This window comes from Chanodichthys erythropterus, chromosome 10 (assembly GCF_024489055.1).
Source record: "Chanodichthys erythropterus isolate Z2021 chromosome 10, ASM2448905v1, whole genome shotgun sequence".
Lineage (NCBI taxonomy): Eukaryota > Metazoa > Chordata > Actinopteri > Cypriniformes > Xenocyprididae > Chanodichthys > Chanodichthys erythropterus.
This window is the reverse complement of record NC_090230.1, coordinates 35,397,262-35,419,389: the sequence shown is the minus strand read 5'-3', so window position 1 is coordinate 35,419,389 and position 22,128 is coordinate 35,397,262. Positions and strand designations below refer to the sequence as shown.

At 35.6% G+C, this 22,128-nt stretch overlaps 1 protein-coding gene across 5 annotated transcripts in view; it reads right to left on the bottom strand.

Moving 5' to 3' along the window:
- ssbp2b (single stranded DNA binding protein 2b) overlaps window positions 1–22,128 on the bottom strand; it is a 95,478-nt gene that overhangs the window by 40,117 nt on the left and 33,233 nt on the right. For all 5 annotated transcript variants that reach the window (XR_010896175.1, XM_067397536.1, XM_067397533.1 and 2 more), the window contains 3 exons: window positions 21,090–21,162; window positions 18,146–18,207; window positions 17,977–18,061 (listed from right to left, as the gene is read on the bottom strand). Coding sequence is in view for 3 of the 5 variants with exons in the window: in XM_067397536.1 (XP_067253637.1) it covers window positions 17,977–18,061; window positions 18,146–18,207; window positions 21,090–21,162 (220 nt within the window). In the remaining 2 variants the exon portion in view is untranslated. The remainder of the gene's footprint in view (window positions 1–17,976; window positions 18,062–18,145; window positions 18,208–21,089; window positions 21,163–22,128) is intronic.

Sequence of the window (22,128 nt, the reverse complement as noted above, 5' to 3'; positions counted from 1 at the left end):
TAATTCTGTAGAGCTTCAATAGATGTCTCAATAATACCTCATTCTGTGCTCAGATTTTCCCCAATATATCAATATGAACTCAAATAAGGTTCCTCCTGAGAAAAGAACTTCAAAAATGTAACATAAGTATTGTGGGTTTCATATTGTGTTCGCTAGGGTGTTGGTAACAGAAGAGAACTTTGAGAACTTTGTGGTTGGTAGGAGGTTGGTAAAGAGTGAGCTCTAAGATCGCATTATTATTATATTATGTGGTTCAAGTGACCCACTTCAGATTTGTTTCCTCCCATGTGGCAAAGATCTATGAAAGCTTGTTTCTGCCACTGATTAAAAAAAAATTAAAAAAGTAATTTTTCTTGCAATTGTGAGTTTACATCTCACAATTCTGACTCATAAGTCTAAGAAAAAAGTCAGAATTGCGACTTTATATCATGCAATTCTGACTTTATAACTCGCAAATGCGACTTTATTACTCATAAATGCAACTTTTTTATGTCATGCAATGCTGACTTAACTCGCAATTGCGACTTTATATCACGCAATTCTGACTTTATTACTCACAACTGTGACTTTATATCTCGCAATTATGACTTTATATTACGCAATTCTGACTTTATATGACGCAATTCTGACTTTATATCACGCAATTCTGACTTTATAACTCACAATTCTGACTTTATAACTCGCAATTGTCTTTATATCATGCAATTCTGACTTTATAACTCGCAATTCTGACTTTATAACTTGCAATTATCTTTATATCATGCAATTCTGACTTTATATCTTGCAATTCTGACTTTATAACTTGCAACTGCAACTTTATATCATGCAATTCTGACTTTATATCTCACAATTCTGACTTTATAACTCGCAATTCTGACTTTATAACTTGCAACTGCGAATTTATATCACACAATTCTGACTTTATATTACGCAATTCTGACTTTATATCACGCAATTCTGACTTTATAACTCACAATTCTGACTTTATAACTCGCAATTGTCTTTATATCATGCAATTCTGACTTTATAACTCGCAATTCTGACTTTATAACTTGCAATTGTCTTTATATCATGCAATTCTGACTTTATAACTTGCAACTGCAACTTTATATCATGCAATTCTGACTTTATAACTCACAATTCTGACTTTATAACTCGCAATTGTCTTTATATCATGCAATTCTGACTTTATAACTCGCAATTCTGACTTTATAACTTGCAACTGTGAATTTATATCATGCAATTCTGACTTTATATCATTCAATTCTGACTTTTTAACTTTATAACTTCCAATTGCGACTATAATGCAATTCTGACTTTAGAACTCGCAATTCTGATTTTATATCATGCAATTTATAACTAACTTTATAACTCGCAATTGTGAGAAAAAAGTCAGAATTATGAGATAAAAAGTCACAATTATCTTAAATAAGCTTCCATACAGATCAGATGTGACCCATAAATATGTAAGCAGGAAAAAAGCACATGGATTCCGATATTCAGTGGAAATAAATCTGATATGAATCGTATACGTGCTTTTGCGTCGGCCATGTATGTGGACAAATCGTATATTCCCCTATCAATGTGAGTCATACCTCACTGAAAAAGCGAAAGTGGTGAATGACGTCAACTCAAACACGAACCACAGTGATTAAAGCAGTGATCATTGCTACATTCACACAGGCTGCAACAAGGGCCCTCCTCTTTTTTTCTCCACCTTAAGAGACCAATGTTTTGCTGACCTTTAAAGATGGTGCAGAAAGCAAAAGCTTGTATTATCATTTCGTCTACGTACATTGCAAACCGTGCCGCTTTTACTTCCTTTTCGGTCTAAGCTTTTCCAGGTCAGTACGTCTACCATTGGTTGTTTCGCCAAGTGTATAGTGTATATGCAGATATCGGATATGGGTCACTTTTAAAAGAAGATGTAAGCTGGTCGTCAAAAAAATTGGATATAGTCAACAAATCAGAATTGTAAATGCAGCCTAGGAGTCAACAAAGGAAAGAATCACAGATGAGATCTCTTTAATATCTCAATTGTTTCTCCTAGTCCAGATAAAGAGCAAATTCTCTCATGCTTCTCAGTTTTTTAAGGGAAAAGTTGTTAGTAATTCTTTAGAGATGTCTCAGTAATATTTCATTCTGTATTCAGGTTTTCCACAATATCTCAACATGAACTCAAATATTTCTCATCAGATTTTTCCAAGACCAAATAATCTGAGCTATGCACTCCACATTCATTTTATAGCTTTACACATTTAAGATTCGGTCATGTTTACTGTTGTACAGTGAATTTCCACCGTCATTTCAGTAGGAATCTGCGCGATTGAGAATTTGCGTGAGGGCAAAAGATTTCCTAGCGCAGATTTCACAACGGGCTAACACTGGTCATGCAGATTCTTTGTGTTGACCAACAGAAGGTGACTTCTGTGTTAACTGTGCTGCAAACATCAGTACACTATAGACAATTGACCTTTTTTGGCCAAGAAATTTCAAATTTCATCAATCATCAATCTGCACCTTTACTATACATCAACAATTGTCTCAGTTGTAAATTTTAAGAGAAACATCAGAGATAAATGTTTCTTTTAAGGGTGTGACCTCGGCCACCGACTACAACAGAGGCCAAATGGGGTGACAGCAGGGTGGTTTCTTTGGGTGGGGTCGTATTGGGTTCAACTGAAAATGATACACGCCCCTCCCAAATGATTAAACTCACATTGACCTCAGTGAACTGAAAACAACCTGAAGGATAACTCTCAAGATGAGAATTATCCAGTCTTGCAGATACCCCATAAAACTGGTTCCCCACACTTTTCTCCAGTTCATCTCTTGTGTTGTTAGTCAGCAAACAGGCCCGTCCCATTCTCTGCAGCATGAGCTCATGGTGCTGTTGTGGCTTGTGGGTCTGGCCACGTCTGCATGGCAGGACTGTGTCTTCTTCGGCGCCAGCGTGAATGCGCACTCCAGTGTTTTATCAGTTCATCAGAGGTCTGGATGTCGCTCAAGGCTGCTGGCTTGTCTTACTTCTGCCGGCCTGTAAAACTGCTCCAGTAAATATCATTAACTATTAGATATGGCTCCTCTTTCTCAGATTATACATGTGTGTGCGTGAAAAAGCAGCACCCAAAGGAAAACTTTGGTGCTCAGGGATTGCTCTTTCATAGCTCAGGAGACGGAATATATTTATTATGTTTTATGTATGAACTTCGTTTCTCGTAAGCTTAGGAGTAATAAAAGATAATCACAAATGAAACAACTGTTCAATTTAGAGCTATAAAATTAATGTAGTTTGCATAAAAGAATTTGATGAGAAATGCTGAAGGTTATATTGAGATATCTATGAAGCTGGAAAATAAAAAAATAGTAATGTCATATTTCTCAGGAAAATCTGTGAAGTTGGAAAATAAAATAAAATAAAATAAAATAAAATAAAATAAAATAAAATAAAATAAAATAAAATAAAATAAAATAAAATGTCCTTTCTCAGAAGGAAAATCTGTGAAGCTGGAAAAAAAAAATAAAATAAAATAAAATAATTAGTAATGTCATTTGTCAGAAGGAAAATCTGCGAAGCTGGAAAAAATAAAATAAAAAATAAAATAATTTGTAATGACATTTGTCAGAAGGAAAATCTGCAAAACTGGAAAATAAAATAAAATAAAATAATAAAATAAAACTAATATTTTTAGTAATGTCAAATATGTCTCAAGAGTAAAATCTAAGAACCAGGTCTCCATTTGCTCTTCATTTAAATCTCAGTGCAGTCACGGAGAAGCAATTAAAATGTTACATGACGGAGATCTCATTTTTGTTTTTTTCTTCCAATGGTACATTACTAATTTTCTAAATTAGGTCTGACCAGACCATTAAACAGCATTATAAAAGTAAGATGAACTGATTGTAATAGTTTATTTTTACAGTATATATAGCAGGAAAAACAGAGCTGCAATTGTGTTACTGAAAGTACAGAAGTCTAGACAGCAAACAGCTCATTTCCAGGGCACATGGTGCAGGAATGGAGTATTGACTGGAATACACTGGAATTGTATCTGTGACAGAATGCCAGATTACTTAGATTGTAGATTAGAAGTAAATGGGTGCAGCTGGAAAAAAGGCTGTTTCTAATGTGTACACAAACTACAGCACCTGCCAGCAGCCTTAATCTTAACCACCGAGCACAGCATCGCTATGACTGCCAGAAAGACGAACTTCAGCAAGCTACAGCAATATTGCATTTAATGCAAAAGTTCCTTATGAGCTTATCAGCGATGCCTCGCTATTAATATTGCTCAACCACCTGGAAAACCCTAGAAACCACAAAGAAATGCACAAACACACACACACACAAAATCCCCCAAAACATCTTTGCAACAGTATAGCAAGCAGCTAAAATGCAATGCAACAAATATCTTGTAAATTATTCTTAATAAATAAATAATTCTTAATAAATAAGAATATATGGAAAAAAACATTGGTAATAAAGAAGAAGAAAGGGACGTTTTTTTCTTAAGACTGATTGATTTAATTCTTTTCAAGCTGACAAAGCTGACCAGACACATTTTTTGAGAGGAGGAAAAGAAATCGCTGTGTCACTGGCCTGAGATTCAGACTGATCTATCAAAAAGAGCACGGCCTCAGAAATACACAATCATTACATCCACGTCTCTCCCAATCCCTCCCACGAGGCTCTGCTGATCCGAGGTGTATCTGACAGACTCCGTAATAACCCTGCCGTGGTGGAGAGAGAGAGGCCGGACGCAGGCAAAGGTGACATTTACACAAGAGAGTGCATAAAAATATAAACATACCCAAACATGTGCAAATCCAACAATAGACACAAATTATTGTGTGTAGCGCACACTCACATGGTTATATAAAGGTGTGTAAACACGATTTGTCAGCAAATTCCCTGGATTACGGCGGATGATGTGCGTTCCTAACATGCTGAGGACAGCGTGTCAGGTCAGATGTGAAATTTGGCATGTGTACTTTGGAAAAAAAACTATTTAAATTTATCATGAGTTCATCTAGACTGCCTAACTTTTTTTTCTCAAGAATTCCATGCCACATATGTAGAATATTCCTTCACCAAAAACAAACTCACTTTTTTGTGACAGGCGATAATGTGAGTGACATAATAACTTGCACTGTTGGTCTCCCAACAGTAGAAAGGAAAAAAAAAAATATTCAAGAAAAAAAAAAAAAGAATAAAAATAAAGTAGAGCAAAAGATGAGTTGTAGCAATCAAACAAATAAAAATAATTTAATTTAAATTAAATTAAATTTAAATTTAATTTAATGGCCCTTTTCACAAGATGTAATACAGTATAAATCTCTGGTGTCTCCAGAATGTGTCTGTGAAGTTTCAGCTCAAAATACCCCACATACTATTTATTATAGCTTATCAAATTTGCCTCTATTTGGGTGTGAGCAAAAACACGCCGTTTTTGTGTGTGTCCCTTTAAATGCAAATGAGCAGCTGTTCCCGGCCTGCTTTCCAGAAGAGGGCGGAGCTTTAACAGCGGGTGTTTCGGTTGCTCAACAACAACAAAGCTGGAGAACCTCACGCAGCCAAAATGACGACTGTCAGTAACGGTGTTCAGCCTTACATTGTTCAAACCGACACTGATGGAAGAAGTTACACTCAGGGAGAAGTTACAACTTTTAGAAAGAAACTGGACGTTTCTGAAAGGTTAATGGATAAATTTATGTAGTAGGTGTAACACTCTCCTACAACAACTCCTCTTCTCTAAAGCAGCCCAACATGGCCTCACCCCATTTGTCGCGTGTTCTCAGGGGCAGGGTTTATGTAAATTTTAGGGTTAGTGATGTCACTAACCCAGGAAGAAGCTCATTGTAGTTCCTACCAGCCGTTTGTTGTAGTCCTTAAAAAGCAATTTCCGTAAAAGAAAATATCTCCCTTTGCATTGAACTTTGAGGGTCATAACTTTACAGATGTTGTTTATGCTCAAACAGCAACATACTCACTAAAGTTAAAAAATGAAATCATAATCAACCACCCCTTTAACGCAAAACTACAATGCACCATTAACACACAAGCACAAAGTACAACAATAAACACTCTGTATAATCATTTTGACTAAAGAAAGCATGTATCATCATTGACACAGACTTTGAAGTAAATGCATGTCATTAAGACAGCAGTTGTGGATTTGTTTTAAGGCATTTTTTTGCCTGTGTATCATTCTATGACTCTTATAACTCACTGCGTGCAAAGTGCCACGACGTTCTGATGTCATTATGATCATTAATGTCACAATCATAACACTCATCAATGGAAATCTGTTCAGTGTCATATCCTGCTTTGATTAATATGCAAAATCTCACTAATTGGATGCCTAATTAATTCAGCAGGGCCTCCTGGAGATGTTTTGGGGCGACGCACAAAAGATGCCTTGAATAGCACACTGTCAGATGCACCGTCATTGAAAGAAATAGCCAAAGGGTACAAAATTTCACATACACAAATTCAAGAACTCAAGTGTGGAATAACCACTTAATATGCTTTATAATAATAAAACTAGATTTTAAAAATAAATGGTGTCTGATAAAACATGAAGAAGTGGTCAAATTTCTAACTCTAAATACAAGTAATAGCGAGACGTTCCTTAGCAAACACTACTAACAAGTACCAAATAACTCTACAGGTCAAGTCAAAACACATTGCATCAAACTGCTTTTTGATTTTAAGAACTGTATCATATTGAAAGTATTCAATTATGGAAAGTGAGCCTTAGATGAACCAATGGTGTTATTGGATGCAAATTTATTCAAAGCTTATGCAAAATTATGAACTCCCATCTATCGGCTTCTCATCTCTCTATTCCACTTCAGCTCACATTATGAGGTGTAGCCGGAGAAGATTTTCACTGAAGTGGGGGGTTTTATTTTATATATTTTGCCTTAATTCTCCATTTCTGGGGGAGCTCTTGCTCCCGTATCATTAAAAATAAATCTTCTTCACCGCTGAAAGAAAAAAAAATTAGAGAGGGAAGAAAAGACCACCTGCATCTCCCAAATCCCATTCGGCATCCCTATCCTGCATTATGAAGGAGCTTGTCAGGCAGCGAGTGGCCGCCTGCCTCCTCTTCCTCAGCTCCCTGACTCGCTGCTCATTCATCATTTACACAGGCAGAGGCAGCTAAACCTCAAATACTGACTCGCTGCCTCATACCGCCAACCAACATGTCTCGTACAAACACTGCAGCAAAAGTTTCAGAGCTTCTTCTGCCCAGAAAACATTACAGCAACAAGCTAAAACCCTTAAACTTTCAAAATCATTCATTTAAAATATATCAAATACAAGTAGGGTTGCCACAATTCTATATACAAAGTAGGATACCACAGTGAAATCTAATATGCATTCAAACCAGGGTTATGTTTTACTACCAAAAATAGTTTTTGTTAATTGAAATGAAGCTAAAATAAAATAAAATATAAATAAAAGTAAAAATTTATTAAAGCTAAAAATACAAAAGTTCAAAATACTAATCAATTATGGAAGCTTGTTTCTGCCATGAAATAAAAAAATAAAAAAGGTAATTGCGACTTTTTATCTCACAATTGTGAGTTTATATCTTACAACTCTGACTTTTTTCTCAGAATTGCATGATATAAAGTCAGAATTGCATGATATAATTCAGAATTGCGTGATATAAAGTCAGAATTGCGAGATATAAAGTCAGAATTGCGTGATATAGTCAGAATTGTGAGTTATAAAATCAGAATTGTGTTATAAAGTTAGAATTGCGTGATATAAAGTCAGAATTGCAAGATATAAAGTCAGAATTACGTGATATAAAGTCAGAATTGCGTGATATAAAGTCAGAATTGCGAGATATAAAGTCAGAATTGCGTGATATAAAGTCAGAATTGTGAGTTATAAAATCAGAATTGCAAGTTATAAAGTTAGAATTGCGTGATATAAAGTCAGAATTGCGTGATATAAAGTCAGAATTACGTGATATAAAGTCAGAAATGCGAGATATAAAGTCAGAATTGCGTGATATAAAGTCAGAATTGTGAGTTATAAAATCAGAATTGCGAGTTATAAAGTTAGAATTGCGTGATATAAAGTCAGAATTGCGTGATATGACGTCAGAATTGTGATGTAAAGTCAGAATCGCATGATAAAAACTCGCAATTGTGAGAAAAAAGTCAGAATTCTGACGTCATATCACGCAATTCTGACTTTATATCACGAAATTTCAACTTTAAATCACGCAATTCTGACTTTATATCACGAAATTTCAACTTTAAATCACGCAATTCCGACTTTATATCACGCAATTCTGACTTTATATCTCGCAATTCTGACTTTATATCTCGCAATTCCGACTTTACATCACGCAATTCTGACTTTATATCACACAATTCTGACTTTATAACTCACAACTGCGAGTTAAAATCTTGTAATTCTGAGAAATAAAGTCAGAATTGTGAGATTAAAAAATAAATAAATAAATAATAATAAATAAATAAAAAAAATCGCAATTAAGTTTGTTTTTTTTTAGTGGCAGAAACAAGCTTCCATAAAAAAATAACACCAATTTAAACACTCCTTTTTAATAAAAAGTCATTTGTATTAATTAATATAGCTAACATTAATATATAAAACATATATATTTTTAATTATAATATTTTATTATAATATTTTATTTTAGTTTTAATACTATTATAAGTAATATAAATATATAGCTATTTATTATTATTTTAGTTAAATATTGTTAGAAATATTACATTAAATTTTGACAAGAAGTCTTCAAATATCTCTCAGTTAAGTAAACAATACTGTCACAACAAGTAGAACAAGTAAAACAACCGAATAAAGTTAATAATTTTTATGTATTCCTATTTCAGCATGATCAAGTATGCGAGGGATGATAAATAAAAACCTTTTTCAATTTCTGATCATTTATAAAATTCTACCAATACTAGAATACTGTAAGACCTTATTTATTTTAATACTGACTTGCACCGAAATATCTGTACATTCTTGAATACATCCTTAAGCCATTTAGAATCACCCTTTTTCATAAAGCTGGGTATATGCTAAATTTCAGAGTGTGCAATCAGACATAAAGACTGAATGCATATCTGGGATTGCGTGTGACGATCACATCTGATGCATAATGCCAAGAGAGGAAGAACACTTGTAATGTAGAAAGCATTTTAACAACAATCAAAAGAAAGTCAGGCCATTCGGAAATCGTATTACAAGGGTGGCCGTGCACTCAAAGCAAATGTGTCCGAAACGCGTGTCTCGGAACAGGCAGTTTTTTTACGTCTTAATCCAGTTAAAATCACGGCAACATGAGCCCAACAGGAAACCGGGAGCAATTCAATCTGCAATTCTCCTGCTTATTAGGAGGCTGAGTGCTGGCTATAGCGCAGGCTCGTGAGCTTAGTGCTGCTCCAGAGAACAGGGCCGCGCACCACAGCCAAGCCCAGAGACGGCGAGCCGAATGCTGGGTAAACAACGATGCCGCACAGCCTTCTTCCGGCCCCCTGAAGAAGCACTAGATTGGAGGTGTGGAAAGAGAAAATGCTGAAGCTTATCCCAAAGACTCGTCTGTCCCTTTCCCAAAGCCCACGACAAAGAAAGCAGCCATGAATACTGTGAAGGCCGATCTTCCTGCCAGACTTTAATCCATGGAGAAAAAACCAGACGAGGATGCTTGGGGCAAAGAGGCTGCACATCGACTTTGATCTGTGCAGAAGTTGACTTTATTGCGGGGGTCTTTTGAAAGCTTGCCGTCTCTCTGTGGTTTGAGCAGCCAGCTGTTTAAAATGGGAAGGAACCTCCCAGAATCTAAAACTCTAAAGGATGCTGGAAACAGACTGAGAAAACAGACTGATCATGCCGAACCAAACCGTATATGATTTACATTCAGACTTCAAAAGCAGATTGTAAGAGGTTTAACACATTGGTCCAAATCCAGACAGTCTGCATAAATGTGACGGGCATCAAATCCCCATTGCTTGTATACTACTGATACTTTTGGACACTTTTTTTATCAACAGAACAGAAGAATGAGGACAGAAAATAATAGGAAACCAAAGAAAGGATTTCCCACATGAGCACCACAGCTCAATGTGTCCTCAACTGTTAGGCCACAGCTCAAACACCCTTCTGGCTCTGGTAGCATGAAGGATATGCAGTGTCTGGACAAAGAAAACCGATAAAAACAACAGACAGATGTACATTTTTCATCCCATTTGGTTAAAGTGATGGATAATGATTATTTGTAGCACAGCATTTGGTTGAAACGTATTCATGTTTATCAAGATTGTGTGCCATTTATAAGTCAATTGAGACTGTTTTAAATTCAGTTCTTGAATTTTTATTTAATTTTAACTGAGGTAGCAAACAAGATGCAGACTAACAAACGGAATTTAAGGAAGTAGAATTAAAACGTGTACAATAGATGTTATTAAAGAGAAATTTTAAAGATACAACTATACCTTGTCTGGAAGCTTCAGATAGTTTTATGCCTCAAAACGTCACTGTTAAAAATGGTTTAATTTAAAAATATTAAATGCTTTCTTTACATTCAATAGATTTATGGAATATAACAAGGTGGAAGAACACCAGAATGCAATTACCTGTTGAATTTCTCTGAATTGTAACTCAGTAAATTCCAGTTCCATTGCTTCCAATTCAACTTCCTTTGTGTTGTGTACAATTTGATTCAAATTCCAACTCATGACTTGAAAGGAAGTCAATTATTAAATTCAGAATTTTGCACAATCCTGATACTAAAAGATAGGGCTATCAAAATAAAATAAAATAAAATAAAATAAAATAAAATAAAATAAAATAAAATAAAATAAAATAAAATAAAATAAAATAAAATAAAATAAAATAAAATAAAATAAAATAAAATAAAATAAAATAAAACTCATGACTTGAAAGGAAGTCAATTATTAAATTCAGAATTTTGCACAATCCTGATACTAAAAGATAGGGCTATCAAAATAAAATAAAATAAAATAAAATAAAATAAAATAAAATAAAATAAAATAAAATAAAATAAAATAAAATAAAATAAAATAAAATAAAATAAAATAAAATAAAATAAAATAAAATAAAATAAAATAAAATAAAATAAAATAAAATAAAAATCATGAATTGAAAGGAAGTCAATTATTAAATTCAGAATTTTGCACAATCCTGATACTAAAAGATAGGGCTATCAAAATAAAATAAAATAATAAAATAAAATAAAAAGTTTTTTTTAATCATGTTAAGGCTGTGACACACCAAGCCAACGTAAAAGAACTTGCGGTGATGAAAGCTGACTGTGTCTTGGCCAAAAAGCTGTGCTTGAACACACACCACAAAGACTACAAGCACCTGTCAACTAGTACATTCTGCGTTTGTGTGTAAGGAAATAACCGTCTATATCAGCAGGTATAAATAGGCTATGAGATGTCACTCATTCAAAAAGAGAAACCAAAACTAGCACTGCAGACATACAAACTGTACAAAGAACAAAGAAGGCCTTGCTTACCATTTTGAATGTCAATCATGCTGATTACGTTCTTCATTCCAGGCAGCTCAGAGTGTTATGAAAATATTTGCACATCGGAATGCTCAGGTAAGATGACGTAAAATTAGAACGTAAAATTAGTCTTGACTCCTTTGCTCGCTTTTATCACTTTATGTTATTCTCGTTCGCTAAGCTGAACAGCCAACCAGATATGTCTCTCTCTCGCTGACGGTGGGGACCTCGATGGACGCTGATTGAACATGCTCAATCGGCCATACAGCTCCCAACAGGGTCCGACTTGTGCCGACAGCAGGGAACACACAGCAAAAACTGGGCTGGCAGACGCTCAACAATGACCCAGCAGTGGCTTGGTATGTCAGGGTCTTTAGCTTGCTCATATGGGCACATAAAACATAGGTCCAGAAAGTGAAAAAATGGATGCTGCTGCATTGCTTATGTTATGTTAAAGGGTTATTTCACCCAAAAAAGAAAATTCTGTCATTAATTACTCACCCTCATGTCGTTTCAAACCTGTACGACTTTCATTCATCTTCGGAACAGAAAATTAAGATGTTTTTACTGAAATCTGAGAGCTCTCTGACGCTTCCATAGACAGCAAATTAATTAGCACTTTTAAGGCCCAGAAAGGTAGTAAAGACATTGATAAAATAGTCCATGTGACTACAGTGGTTCAACCTTAATTTTATGACGCGACGAAAATACACTTTATGCTCAAAAACAAAACAAAAATAATGACTTTATTCAACAATTTCATCTCTAAAATTAAGATTTAACCACTGCAGTCATGTGGACAATTTTAACAATGTCTTTATTACCTTTCTGGGCCTTGAAAGTGGTAATTAAATCATTGTCTATGGAGGAGTCAGAGAGCTCTCAGATTTCATCAAAAAAATCTTAATTTGTGTTTCGAAGATGAACGAAAGCCTTATGAACCCTTTAAACAGTCTATATTAATTGTACAAATAATGCTACTTTTTTCAGCCCTATAAAAAAAGAATATGCAACTGAAACTGTCTCTACATACAAAAATACATTCAACCTACAACAGAGGTCAGTTATCTGTACTGCTGCAACAGAAGCGGCATGATGTTAAGCAATGCCACTAGAAAGCTTTTAGTGGCCGTCATGACATGAACACTTATTTCAGATGATCCACCGTCACTTAAGAAATGAGTTCCCCTACCGTTTATATGATTGTGGTCAATCAATGAAAAAGCAAATTAGGTTTCCAAAGATCACATTTTGTTGGGATTGGAAGTAAAACCGTTTCCAATTCGAGCATTAGCAAGATCATATTACATATCCCAATCGACTTTACTATCATGAGGGGACCATGAGAACGGATACCAGGATGAATATAGGTTATATTAATGTGCTAATAATGAATGAAACGGGGGACGTCCGGGCTCTTTTGCTCACTGGGTTCGCCTTGACAGATCTTCTGCTAGCTCGCGTGACGCACATCCCCAAGCAACAACAGTATCAGGAGCATCCAAGGGCCTGTGCCTAGATATGACAACCACACACTTGGCTCTTATCGCGAAGAGGAAACCAGCGTCAGCGTCCTTATGGGACATTAGTCTTGAGCAGATTGCATTAAACTCTTATATCTGCCTAAGGATCAATTAGCATGGCATTCAACACCACTCGCAGGGCCCTCAGAGTGCATTAGAACTCCCCGACAGCCCAAACGAACACAGTGACACGGTGTAATGAGGGAGAACAGACTCGGCCGGCATGTCCGTGTATGGTTTTATACTAACTCCATTAACGTGACCACCAACAGAGAAGTCATTATGCTGAAAATGAACTGATGCAAGGCCGGGTCAAAGACCCCAGCTATGGAGGAAGCCATCCGAGGGCCAAAAGCAGAAGCCCCAGCGCGAGAAAGCAAAAAAATTAAAAATAGCATACTACCATGCTACTCATACTATTTTTGCTGTATAAACATAAACATTTTTAATATCAACTGTAAAAAAAGAAAAAAATGCATATAAAAAAAATTACTGATTTGGAATGACAATCTGTAAATGATGAGATTTTTCCTTTGAATACAAAACTGCATTAAAAAGGTAAAAAAAAAAAAGTTTTACTTATTATATAAAACATGTAAATATTATATATAAAATGTAAAAATATATATAGGCCTATATATATTTATCAAGATGTAGGTAAACTGCACAAATTCAAAATTCATTGTAGATAGTACTATTGTCTGAAATGTTTATCATCATATACTAAAAAACAGTTGTCAGTTTATAGTACACATCTTCCAGTATGCAATAAGAAGTATGCTAATATTCAACTGCATACAAAGCCAGAGAAAAGCCACAGCTTCCTGTCGGTATATTATAGTGTCTCAACCTGATCACTCGTCAAGCGTCAAGCTTGTGATCTGTGTGCTGCATGATGGCAAGTTTTTCCTTTTTACCCGATCTTGTACAGTTGTCTCCATTTTTTTCTCGACCTTTGTGACTTCGCACCCTTGATTTCCATTGTCTGGGTAGCGCATGACAATACCGTGTACTGTATTTATTAGCAACGCATATCATTCACTGATATGTTTTCTAAAATCGGCTCAAAATATCAAACATGGTTTTAAATCCTCTGACTGGATGGAATCAAAGTCTGAAGCTAAAAAATCGGAGTCTGTGACCATCATATGCTATGTGATTTTCCATTAAATCTGTCAGCTCAAATCAGCAGACTGGCTCTGACTTTTGGCAACTAGCATCAACAGACTGTAAATTGGGGAAAAATCAGGTAGTGTATTCCAGTCTTTAGTCACCCTTTTTAGAATATCAGCGAACAGAAGAGTTTGCTGGCGAAAAGAGAATGCGACAGAGCTCGTAATAAAACAAGAATCAACATTGCTTGGCTTTTCAGATATGGCGAGAACGGAGGGAGTGGAAATGTTACTCAACAGGTGAGTAAGGTATTTTATTGAACAGACAAATTGCCATATGTATCTCTCTAACAGAGTTCATTGTAAAGCATTATCTATTGTGAAGGGTCATTTCATTATGGCTGTTGTAGCGCTGTGCTGCAATTCATTTTCAAGTAAGTACAGAGTCTATTAATGGGTAAAGCTACAGTAACGTCTTCAGCTAATCAGCTTGAGATCCTTTCGGTCTAAACAGGTTATACCTCTCAAGCCTAGTAGAGAATTTTTTATGAGCAGCAGGCTAATCCCTCTCTTTTTTTAAGTTATGAGACAGAACCATATTCATCCACATAGTCACACAGAGCTGAAGCACAACCAAAACAATGTTCTTCTACAAAATCCATGCAGTTTTGATTTTTAACTGCTAGAGGGCTAAAAGTTAAACAAAAGTTACATAGTAAAAGATGAATTTATCTTTTTAAAAAACAGTAGGCAGTATACAGTACACAATTCCTAGCATGCAATTAGCATTCCAGTACTACATTCCAAACTAAGCCAGAGAAAGTCACAGAACCATCTTGTCGCACTCGTGAAGAAAGTTCAAAATGGCGTACTACCATACTACCTACAGTATACTACGTTTGCAGTGTATATGCTGTATAAATATAGAAGTTTTCAATATATATTGCAAAAAATCACATTGATTTGAACAACATAAAAGGTTCGTAATTTATGCTAAATTATGACAACTATATCATATAAAATGTAAAATAATAATATATACAAAATGTAAATGTATTTCTGAGATATAATGTGAGTGGACAGGACTCTGAAATGTTTATCATCCCAAATTATCTAAGAAACAGTAGTAGACAGTACATATTTCCCGGTATGCTAGTATGCCCTTGCAAACACAGCCAGTGAAAAGCCGCAGCTGGAGGGGAGAACCATCCCATCGCACTCATGGAGAGAGGTGACATTTTGACCTTGTCTTGGAAAGTGACCTGTAGGAAGCTCTCTTTGGAAGTGTTCTCAGAGATGAGCGCTCCCTGAGGGAGGATGAGGAGAGGTGAGAGGGAAGGGATGAGGGCTTTATTCCCTCTTGCTATGGCTTTATTCTTAGCACAAAAGCCACCGCACTGACGCTGGCACGTAGGATGGCACTGCACGTCTGCCTGAGCCTCTGATATCCTACGAATCAGGATGTGAACAACTCCCTTGTGCAAGTTTATTACATTGCCGGGAAAACAAAACGTATGTGCCACACAGCCCAAACAGAATCAAGCAACATCTGTAAGACAATGTGAAATGGCATTCACTACCCATTTTATTTCCGTGATGTGACATATTTTGGAGTGAAATAGGATTAAAAATGTTTTGGAAAAAATGCTTTGGTCAGTAAGATTTTGTGTGTGTGTGTGTGTAAGAAGTTAAGTTTATTCAGCAAGGATGCATTAAATTGATCAAAAGTCACACTAAAGATATTTATAATGTTACAAAAGATTTCTATTTAAAAAAAAAAAATGCTGTTCTTTTCAACTTTCTATTAAATCAAAGAATCCTGAAAAAATATCAGTTTTCTCAAAAATATTTCTCAAAAACTGTTCAATATTGATAATAATCATAAATGTTTCTTGAGCAGCAAATCAGCATTAGAATGATTTATGAAGGATCATGTGACCCTCAAGACTGGAGTAATGATGCTGAAAATTCAGCTTTGATCACACGAATAAATTACGTTTTAAAAATGTGTTAAAATAGAGTTAATTCTTTTTTTAAAAATTATTTAAAATTGAATAACATTTAACAATATTAGTGTTTTTCCAATTATTATTTTGGATCAAATAAATGCAGCTTTGTTTAGTATGGAAGCTTGCTTCTGCCACTAAATAAAACAATAAAAAAGGTAATTGCGACTTTTTATCTCACAATTCTGACTTTAAATCACACAATTCTGACTTATCACGCAATTCTGACTTTATATTAAGTAATTCTGACTTTATATCAAGTAATTCTGACTTCATATCTAGCAATTCTGACTTTATAACACACAATTCTGTCTTTATAATCACCCACTTCTGACTTTATAACTCGCAATTCTGACTTTTTATCACGCAATTCCGACTTTATATCAAGTAATTCTGACTTCATATCTAGCAATTCTGACTTTATAATTCACAATTATGACTTTATATCTCACAATTCTGACTTTATATCTCAAATTTCTGACTTTATATCTCACAATTCTGACTTTATATCTCACAATTCTGACTTTATATCTCACAATTCTGACTTTATATCTCAAATTTCTGACTTTATATCTCACAATTCTGACTTTATATCTCACAATTCTGACTTTATATCTCACAATTCTGACTTTTTAATCACACAATTCTGACTTTATAACATGCAATTCTGACTTTATATCTCACAATTCTGACTTTATATCTCACAATTCTGACTTTTTAATCACACAATTCTGACTTTATAACATGCAATTCTGAGTTTATATCTCACAATTTTGACTCTATGTCACACAATTCTGACTTTATAAATAGTAATTGTTAATTTATATCTTGCAATTCTGAGAAAAAAAAGTCGAAATTACCTTTTATTTATTATTTTTTTTAATTTCATGGCAGAAACAAGCTTCCATAATGTAGTATTTTCAAGAAAATATTAAAAATCTTACAGACTTTTGAACGGTAGTGTATGTGTACATAAGCATTAAGCGTCATAATAGAGTCAGAAAAAGGATTTGTAACACATTACAAAAAACCTTTACATTTTGATAAAAGACTATATTGTTCTTTTGTAGTAACGTGCACTGATGAATCATTCACAATAAGAACTAAAAACACATATTTATAAACTTCATCAATTTTGAGTTCTTAAAACTACAGTCATAGCTAGAAAGTGCATTTGCTGTACATTGGCAATTAGTTACAGAAAACAGCTAATGTATTGGACAGAGATGTTCTCGTTTGAGAATCTCAAGCTCTCTGTAATTACTCCTGTTGTGCCTACACTCCAGACGCTCTCAGAGGAAATTCAGCTAATTGGTGCTGGAAAGAGAAATGAGTTTGGGGCCAAACCAGTGATCTTCGGCATCGCTGCGCTCTTTACTCGTCTTCTAAACTGCGCTTTTGAGGTGCACACGACAGCAGACAGTGTGTTTGGGTAAAAGTAAGCATATCTGTAATTGAACGTTTACATCACCCTCCAAGGTGAAACAAGGAGAACTTTAGGTCCTGTGTGCTCTTGTTTATGAGAGTTAAGGTGACCAGAAGCCCGAGGTACACAGGAAATTGAATCACACTTCCTTCCTGTAAGTCCCAGCAGCATTTGTTCTTACTCAGAACACCACACTGCAAAGAATAAAGCCTTTCAGAAGCACTAACATATCTGCACTGATGCACTGCGGCATGATGGGCAATACCATTTGCATTGTGGTGTAAATCACAATGGAGCTGATAAACATCTATCTATCTATATATCTATCTATCTACACCACACCATTCATTCAGCCATTCATCCGTTGTGAGAGTAACTTACGTAGTCATGGAATGCCTTGGCTTCACTGGAATGCTCACAGGTTTCTCTCCTTTCAGGTGCTGCACAATACAAATCCCAGAATACACTGCAAAACACACAGGGATGGATGAAGCAGTAGCCATGAACAACACATCAGCACATGAGAAACATTTAATAATGTGAATCTTACCACCACCATGAATGTAGGAATCCTGGAGGTTCTCCTAACGTTATGTTCTTCTCCCATCTTATCTGGAGAGAAAGGAGAAAATCCCACCGTAAGACTCGCTACACAGACTTTCCTCTCATTAAATGTCCACCAGCATGTTTTTTTTGGAGACAGCCAGGCTAATTGATCGATATTCGGTATCCACTTTTGCCGAGGTTATGATTCCCCCTTGTGTCAGTTCCAAAATATATCAACATTTTTGTCAATGGATAATGCACATGTTTTTAAATGTAATTTGAAAATGTAAAATTTGTCAAATCTGTTTAATTTAATTTAGCAACACAGATTCCAAGAGAATATAATCTCAGATCTAATTTAATACAATATTTAAATTACAAATTATATTATGAGCAATAATTTGATAATAAGATGAAAAAAAAAAAATCAAATTCCAGAATTTTTGGTTATTTTATTAGTTAATAATGCAACAAAAACAGAAATATTAATCTTTCAAAATCCTGGGACGAATAACTAAACGTGACTAAACAAAGGGCGCCAATGGGAGTGTGCACACCGACATGAAAAACAGCAGGCGTAAAAAGCGTCATTTTTTTAAAAAACGCCTCGGGTTTGTTTTTTTGGTTTGAAGCGCCGCATTAAAAACTGGCCGACCAATGAGATTGGCACTTTTGTTCACATGCCTGGAGCTGCTGAAGTTACAGTAAAACACGACTTGGTGGCACTCAAGCACAAAACTGTCTTGCCGAGTACACACTGAAACGTAGTCTGGGTAAACCCAGCCTGATCTGCCGGCGATTTGATTTCGCACAGCAATTCAGTCTGGAAACCCGTGCATTCATTTCTGCTGCGCTGTTACACTTTTGCGGGAACCAATCACAGACTGGCTTATCCACCTTGCTCGCTATTGGCAGGTATAACACGATGACGATAGAGAAGCGACGGCAAGCAGCTTTCAAACTCTATCTGATCTACCCTCTGGTGGGTGTAAATACCGATCACTTTCATGTTTTTTTGCACAACCTGCAAAAATCACTCAATGCCATTGCTGCTTCTGCAAACCGCGGATCAATGCTACAAACCAATACAAACTAATCCTGCGTCTCAATCAGCTCCCTAGTTCCCTAGGTCGTGAATCAGTATATCATGCAAGTGAATGTGGTTGATTCCCTGATCAGTGCCCTGACTACTGAACTAGGGAGCTGATTGAGACACACGGTAAACCTGTCTGGAGTTTTCGCATAGCTCTGCAAAGTATGTCACCCGGATCGTTGATCTGATTGGTTGAAAGACTATCCAATTGCGTGATTAATGCTCGTTGATCACGCCTTTTGTGCAGTAGGAAATAAATAGCAAAATGCCCAGACCAATGTTCAATTTTAAATTGAGCTTGGTCTGGTGATAGCCAGACTAACTGAAACCAAGACGACGAAGGGGAAGTAAGTAGACGAGGAAGACCCCTACAAACTATGGGTGCTCTGCCAGTTCATGGCCACACCAATAGATGTGTATTATATGCCATTTTATTTCAGTATTTTTATTGTTTTTTTCTTTTACATTCAAGAAATATAGTTGTCTATTTCATAAATATGTTAAAAATTATTTCATAATATACGTTCACTTGCACTACTGTCATTGTGACTTATTTGCACTACCGTTTCTGACTACCATCTCCTCATGTCATGTATATGCCATATGTGCCATTTTATATCTGTATTTTTAACTTCTTTAATTGTATTAATATCATAAATATGTTTATTTGCACTACCGTTCAGCACAAGCGCCAGTGAATCTATGCGTTTGTGCAAGACAAATATCCTTATTTAAAACTTTTTTTAAAGTAAAATAACTAGCCTCTGGCGCAACAGTCATAAGTATTCGACTTGCGCCTAAAAATCATTAAATTCCGCGGCGTAGTACACAATGACATGACGTACAATGCGTTATAACATAGGACATAGCATAGATCACATCGATTTGCTTCAGAAGGCCTTTTTTTTAACCTCCCAGAGGCACATGGAGTATGTTTTATGACTGATGGATGCACTTTTTTGGGCTTCAAAATCTCATTCTCCATTTACTCCCATTATAAAGCTTGGAAGAGCCAGCATATTATTAATATAACTCTGATTGTGTTCGTCTGAAGAAGAAAGTCATATACACCTAGGATGGCTTGAGGGTGAGTAAATCATGGGGTAATTTTCATTTTTGGGTCAACTAACCCCTAACTAAATGGTACCACAACAGCAGCTGTTTTGTTTTGTGCTTAGTGACACATTTCTACATACAAAGTAGCTGACTTAAAATAGTCCAGTCAGAGATATGTTAACCTTACAAATCTGAATATATCAGGCGACTTGAAGTGCCAGCCGTTCATGTGATTGGCACTGCTTTGGAATTAGAACAATCAGAAATGATACATTATTGTGATTTCTAAGATTACTTGTACTCTTAAGTGTGTATGACTCATATGCAAATAATGGTGAGACTATAAATATCAAAGCAGTGCTTCTAAATGTCACGGTTTCTTTTAAATAGATCAACCCCACAATGCCTCAGTGACATTGAAAGGAACTCATTCAGGCATAAATGATTGTGTTTCCTCTTAAAGCATTACATCACAAATAATATCATGAGCAGCTGATATATAACAAAGCGAACATGCGCTTTCCTTCATAAAAAGTGGAATGAGGTGACGATCAACATGCCAGCACTGCTCCAGCATTTCTGCTGAAACAATTTAGTCGTTTTTACAGCGATGCACTGACTCTCCTCCAATCCCATTAAGTGGACACCAAACATCTAATGTGTCCTGCTTGCTCAGCATATCATCTGCGTGTAATTAAATTAGCCGGAGCCCCAGGGGGCGGGCCGATGCTTACGAGGCCCTGTGCCTGGATGGCACATCGATAAGCAGGAGCTTAAATAAAACCCCCCGCTGGCTCACCTCTGACAGGAAGGTCTGTGCCGACTTCTGGGCTCCTACATGTAACAAGTACTCATACACGTAGAGTGCTAACCTGCAAAACAGAGAGAGAGAGAAAATCTCATTAAATCATATAAGATGCACAATAAGCATTCTGTTCTATTCTATTGGTTTCTTTTCAGATATCAAGATAATAATACAAATGTAGCTGAACAAAGCTACACACTTTGGACTTCCAGTCTTCAATCTACAAATTAACATTAAAACATTTGTTGTCGCTGTTAAAAAGCAAGTATCACAATATCTGAGACCTAATGTACAAAAATATATTTAGGCTATAAATATATAAATATGGTTGTGATATTAGGGCTATGTAGTGTAATACATTAATCCCAAATGAATGCAGACTAAACACAAAAATACAATAATTTAATTGCAAATATAATAATAAACATTTAAAAAAACAAAAAAAACAATGCTGCATTCATTTTTAAAAATGTTAAAAAGACCACATTAATTGCATCTTTTGGTGTAATACCGGAATTGAATCACTCACATTCGTTTAAAGCAGGGATGCAAAGGAATGGAAAACTTCCAGTAAATTTCCAGAAACTTTCCTGAAAGTTTCCAAAAATCCTGGTAAGTTTCCAGAAATTCTGGAGATTTTCTGGAAAACTTTCCACCTCATTGCATCCCTAGTTCAAAGGATACACTTGGATACATTCAGGAACGAAACACTCTATGCGGATATGCAGCGAGTCAGTCACACATCGGTTCTGTGACTTTGGAAGTTTAGTTGGCAGAGAAAATAAAATACACTGTTTCATGTGACATCAATTAATACTCAATATTAATGAAATAAACACAGAACATTGTCTAAAACAAAAGTTATGACTACTGCATATTTATCCTTAAATCGATACTAGGCTGCGCTTCAATACAATGTAGATGCATTCGCTCCGCGCTGACCGATGTCGCGCAACTTTGTCACAGAAATTTTGATAGTTTATCAGCTAAATAAAACAGGCGGTGTGCCAAAAATGTAGACTAATGGGTAATG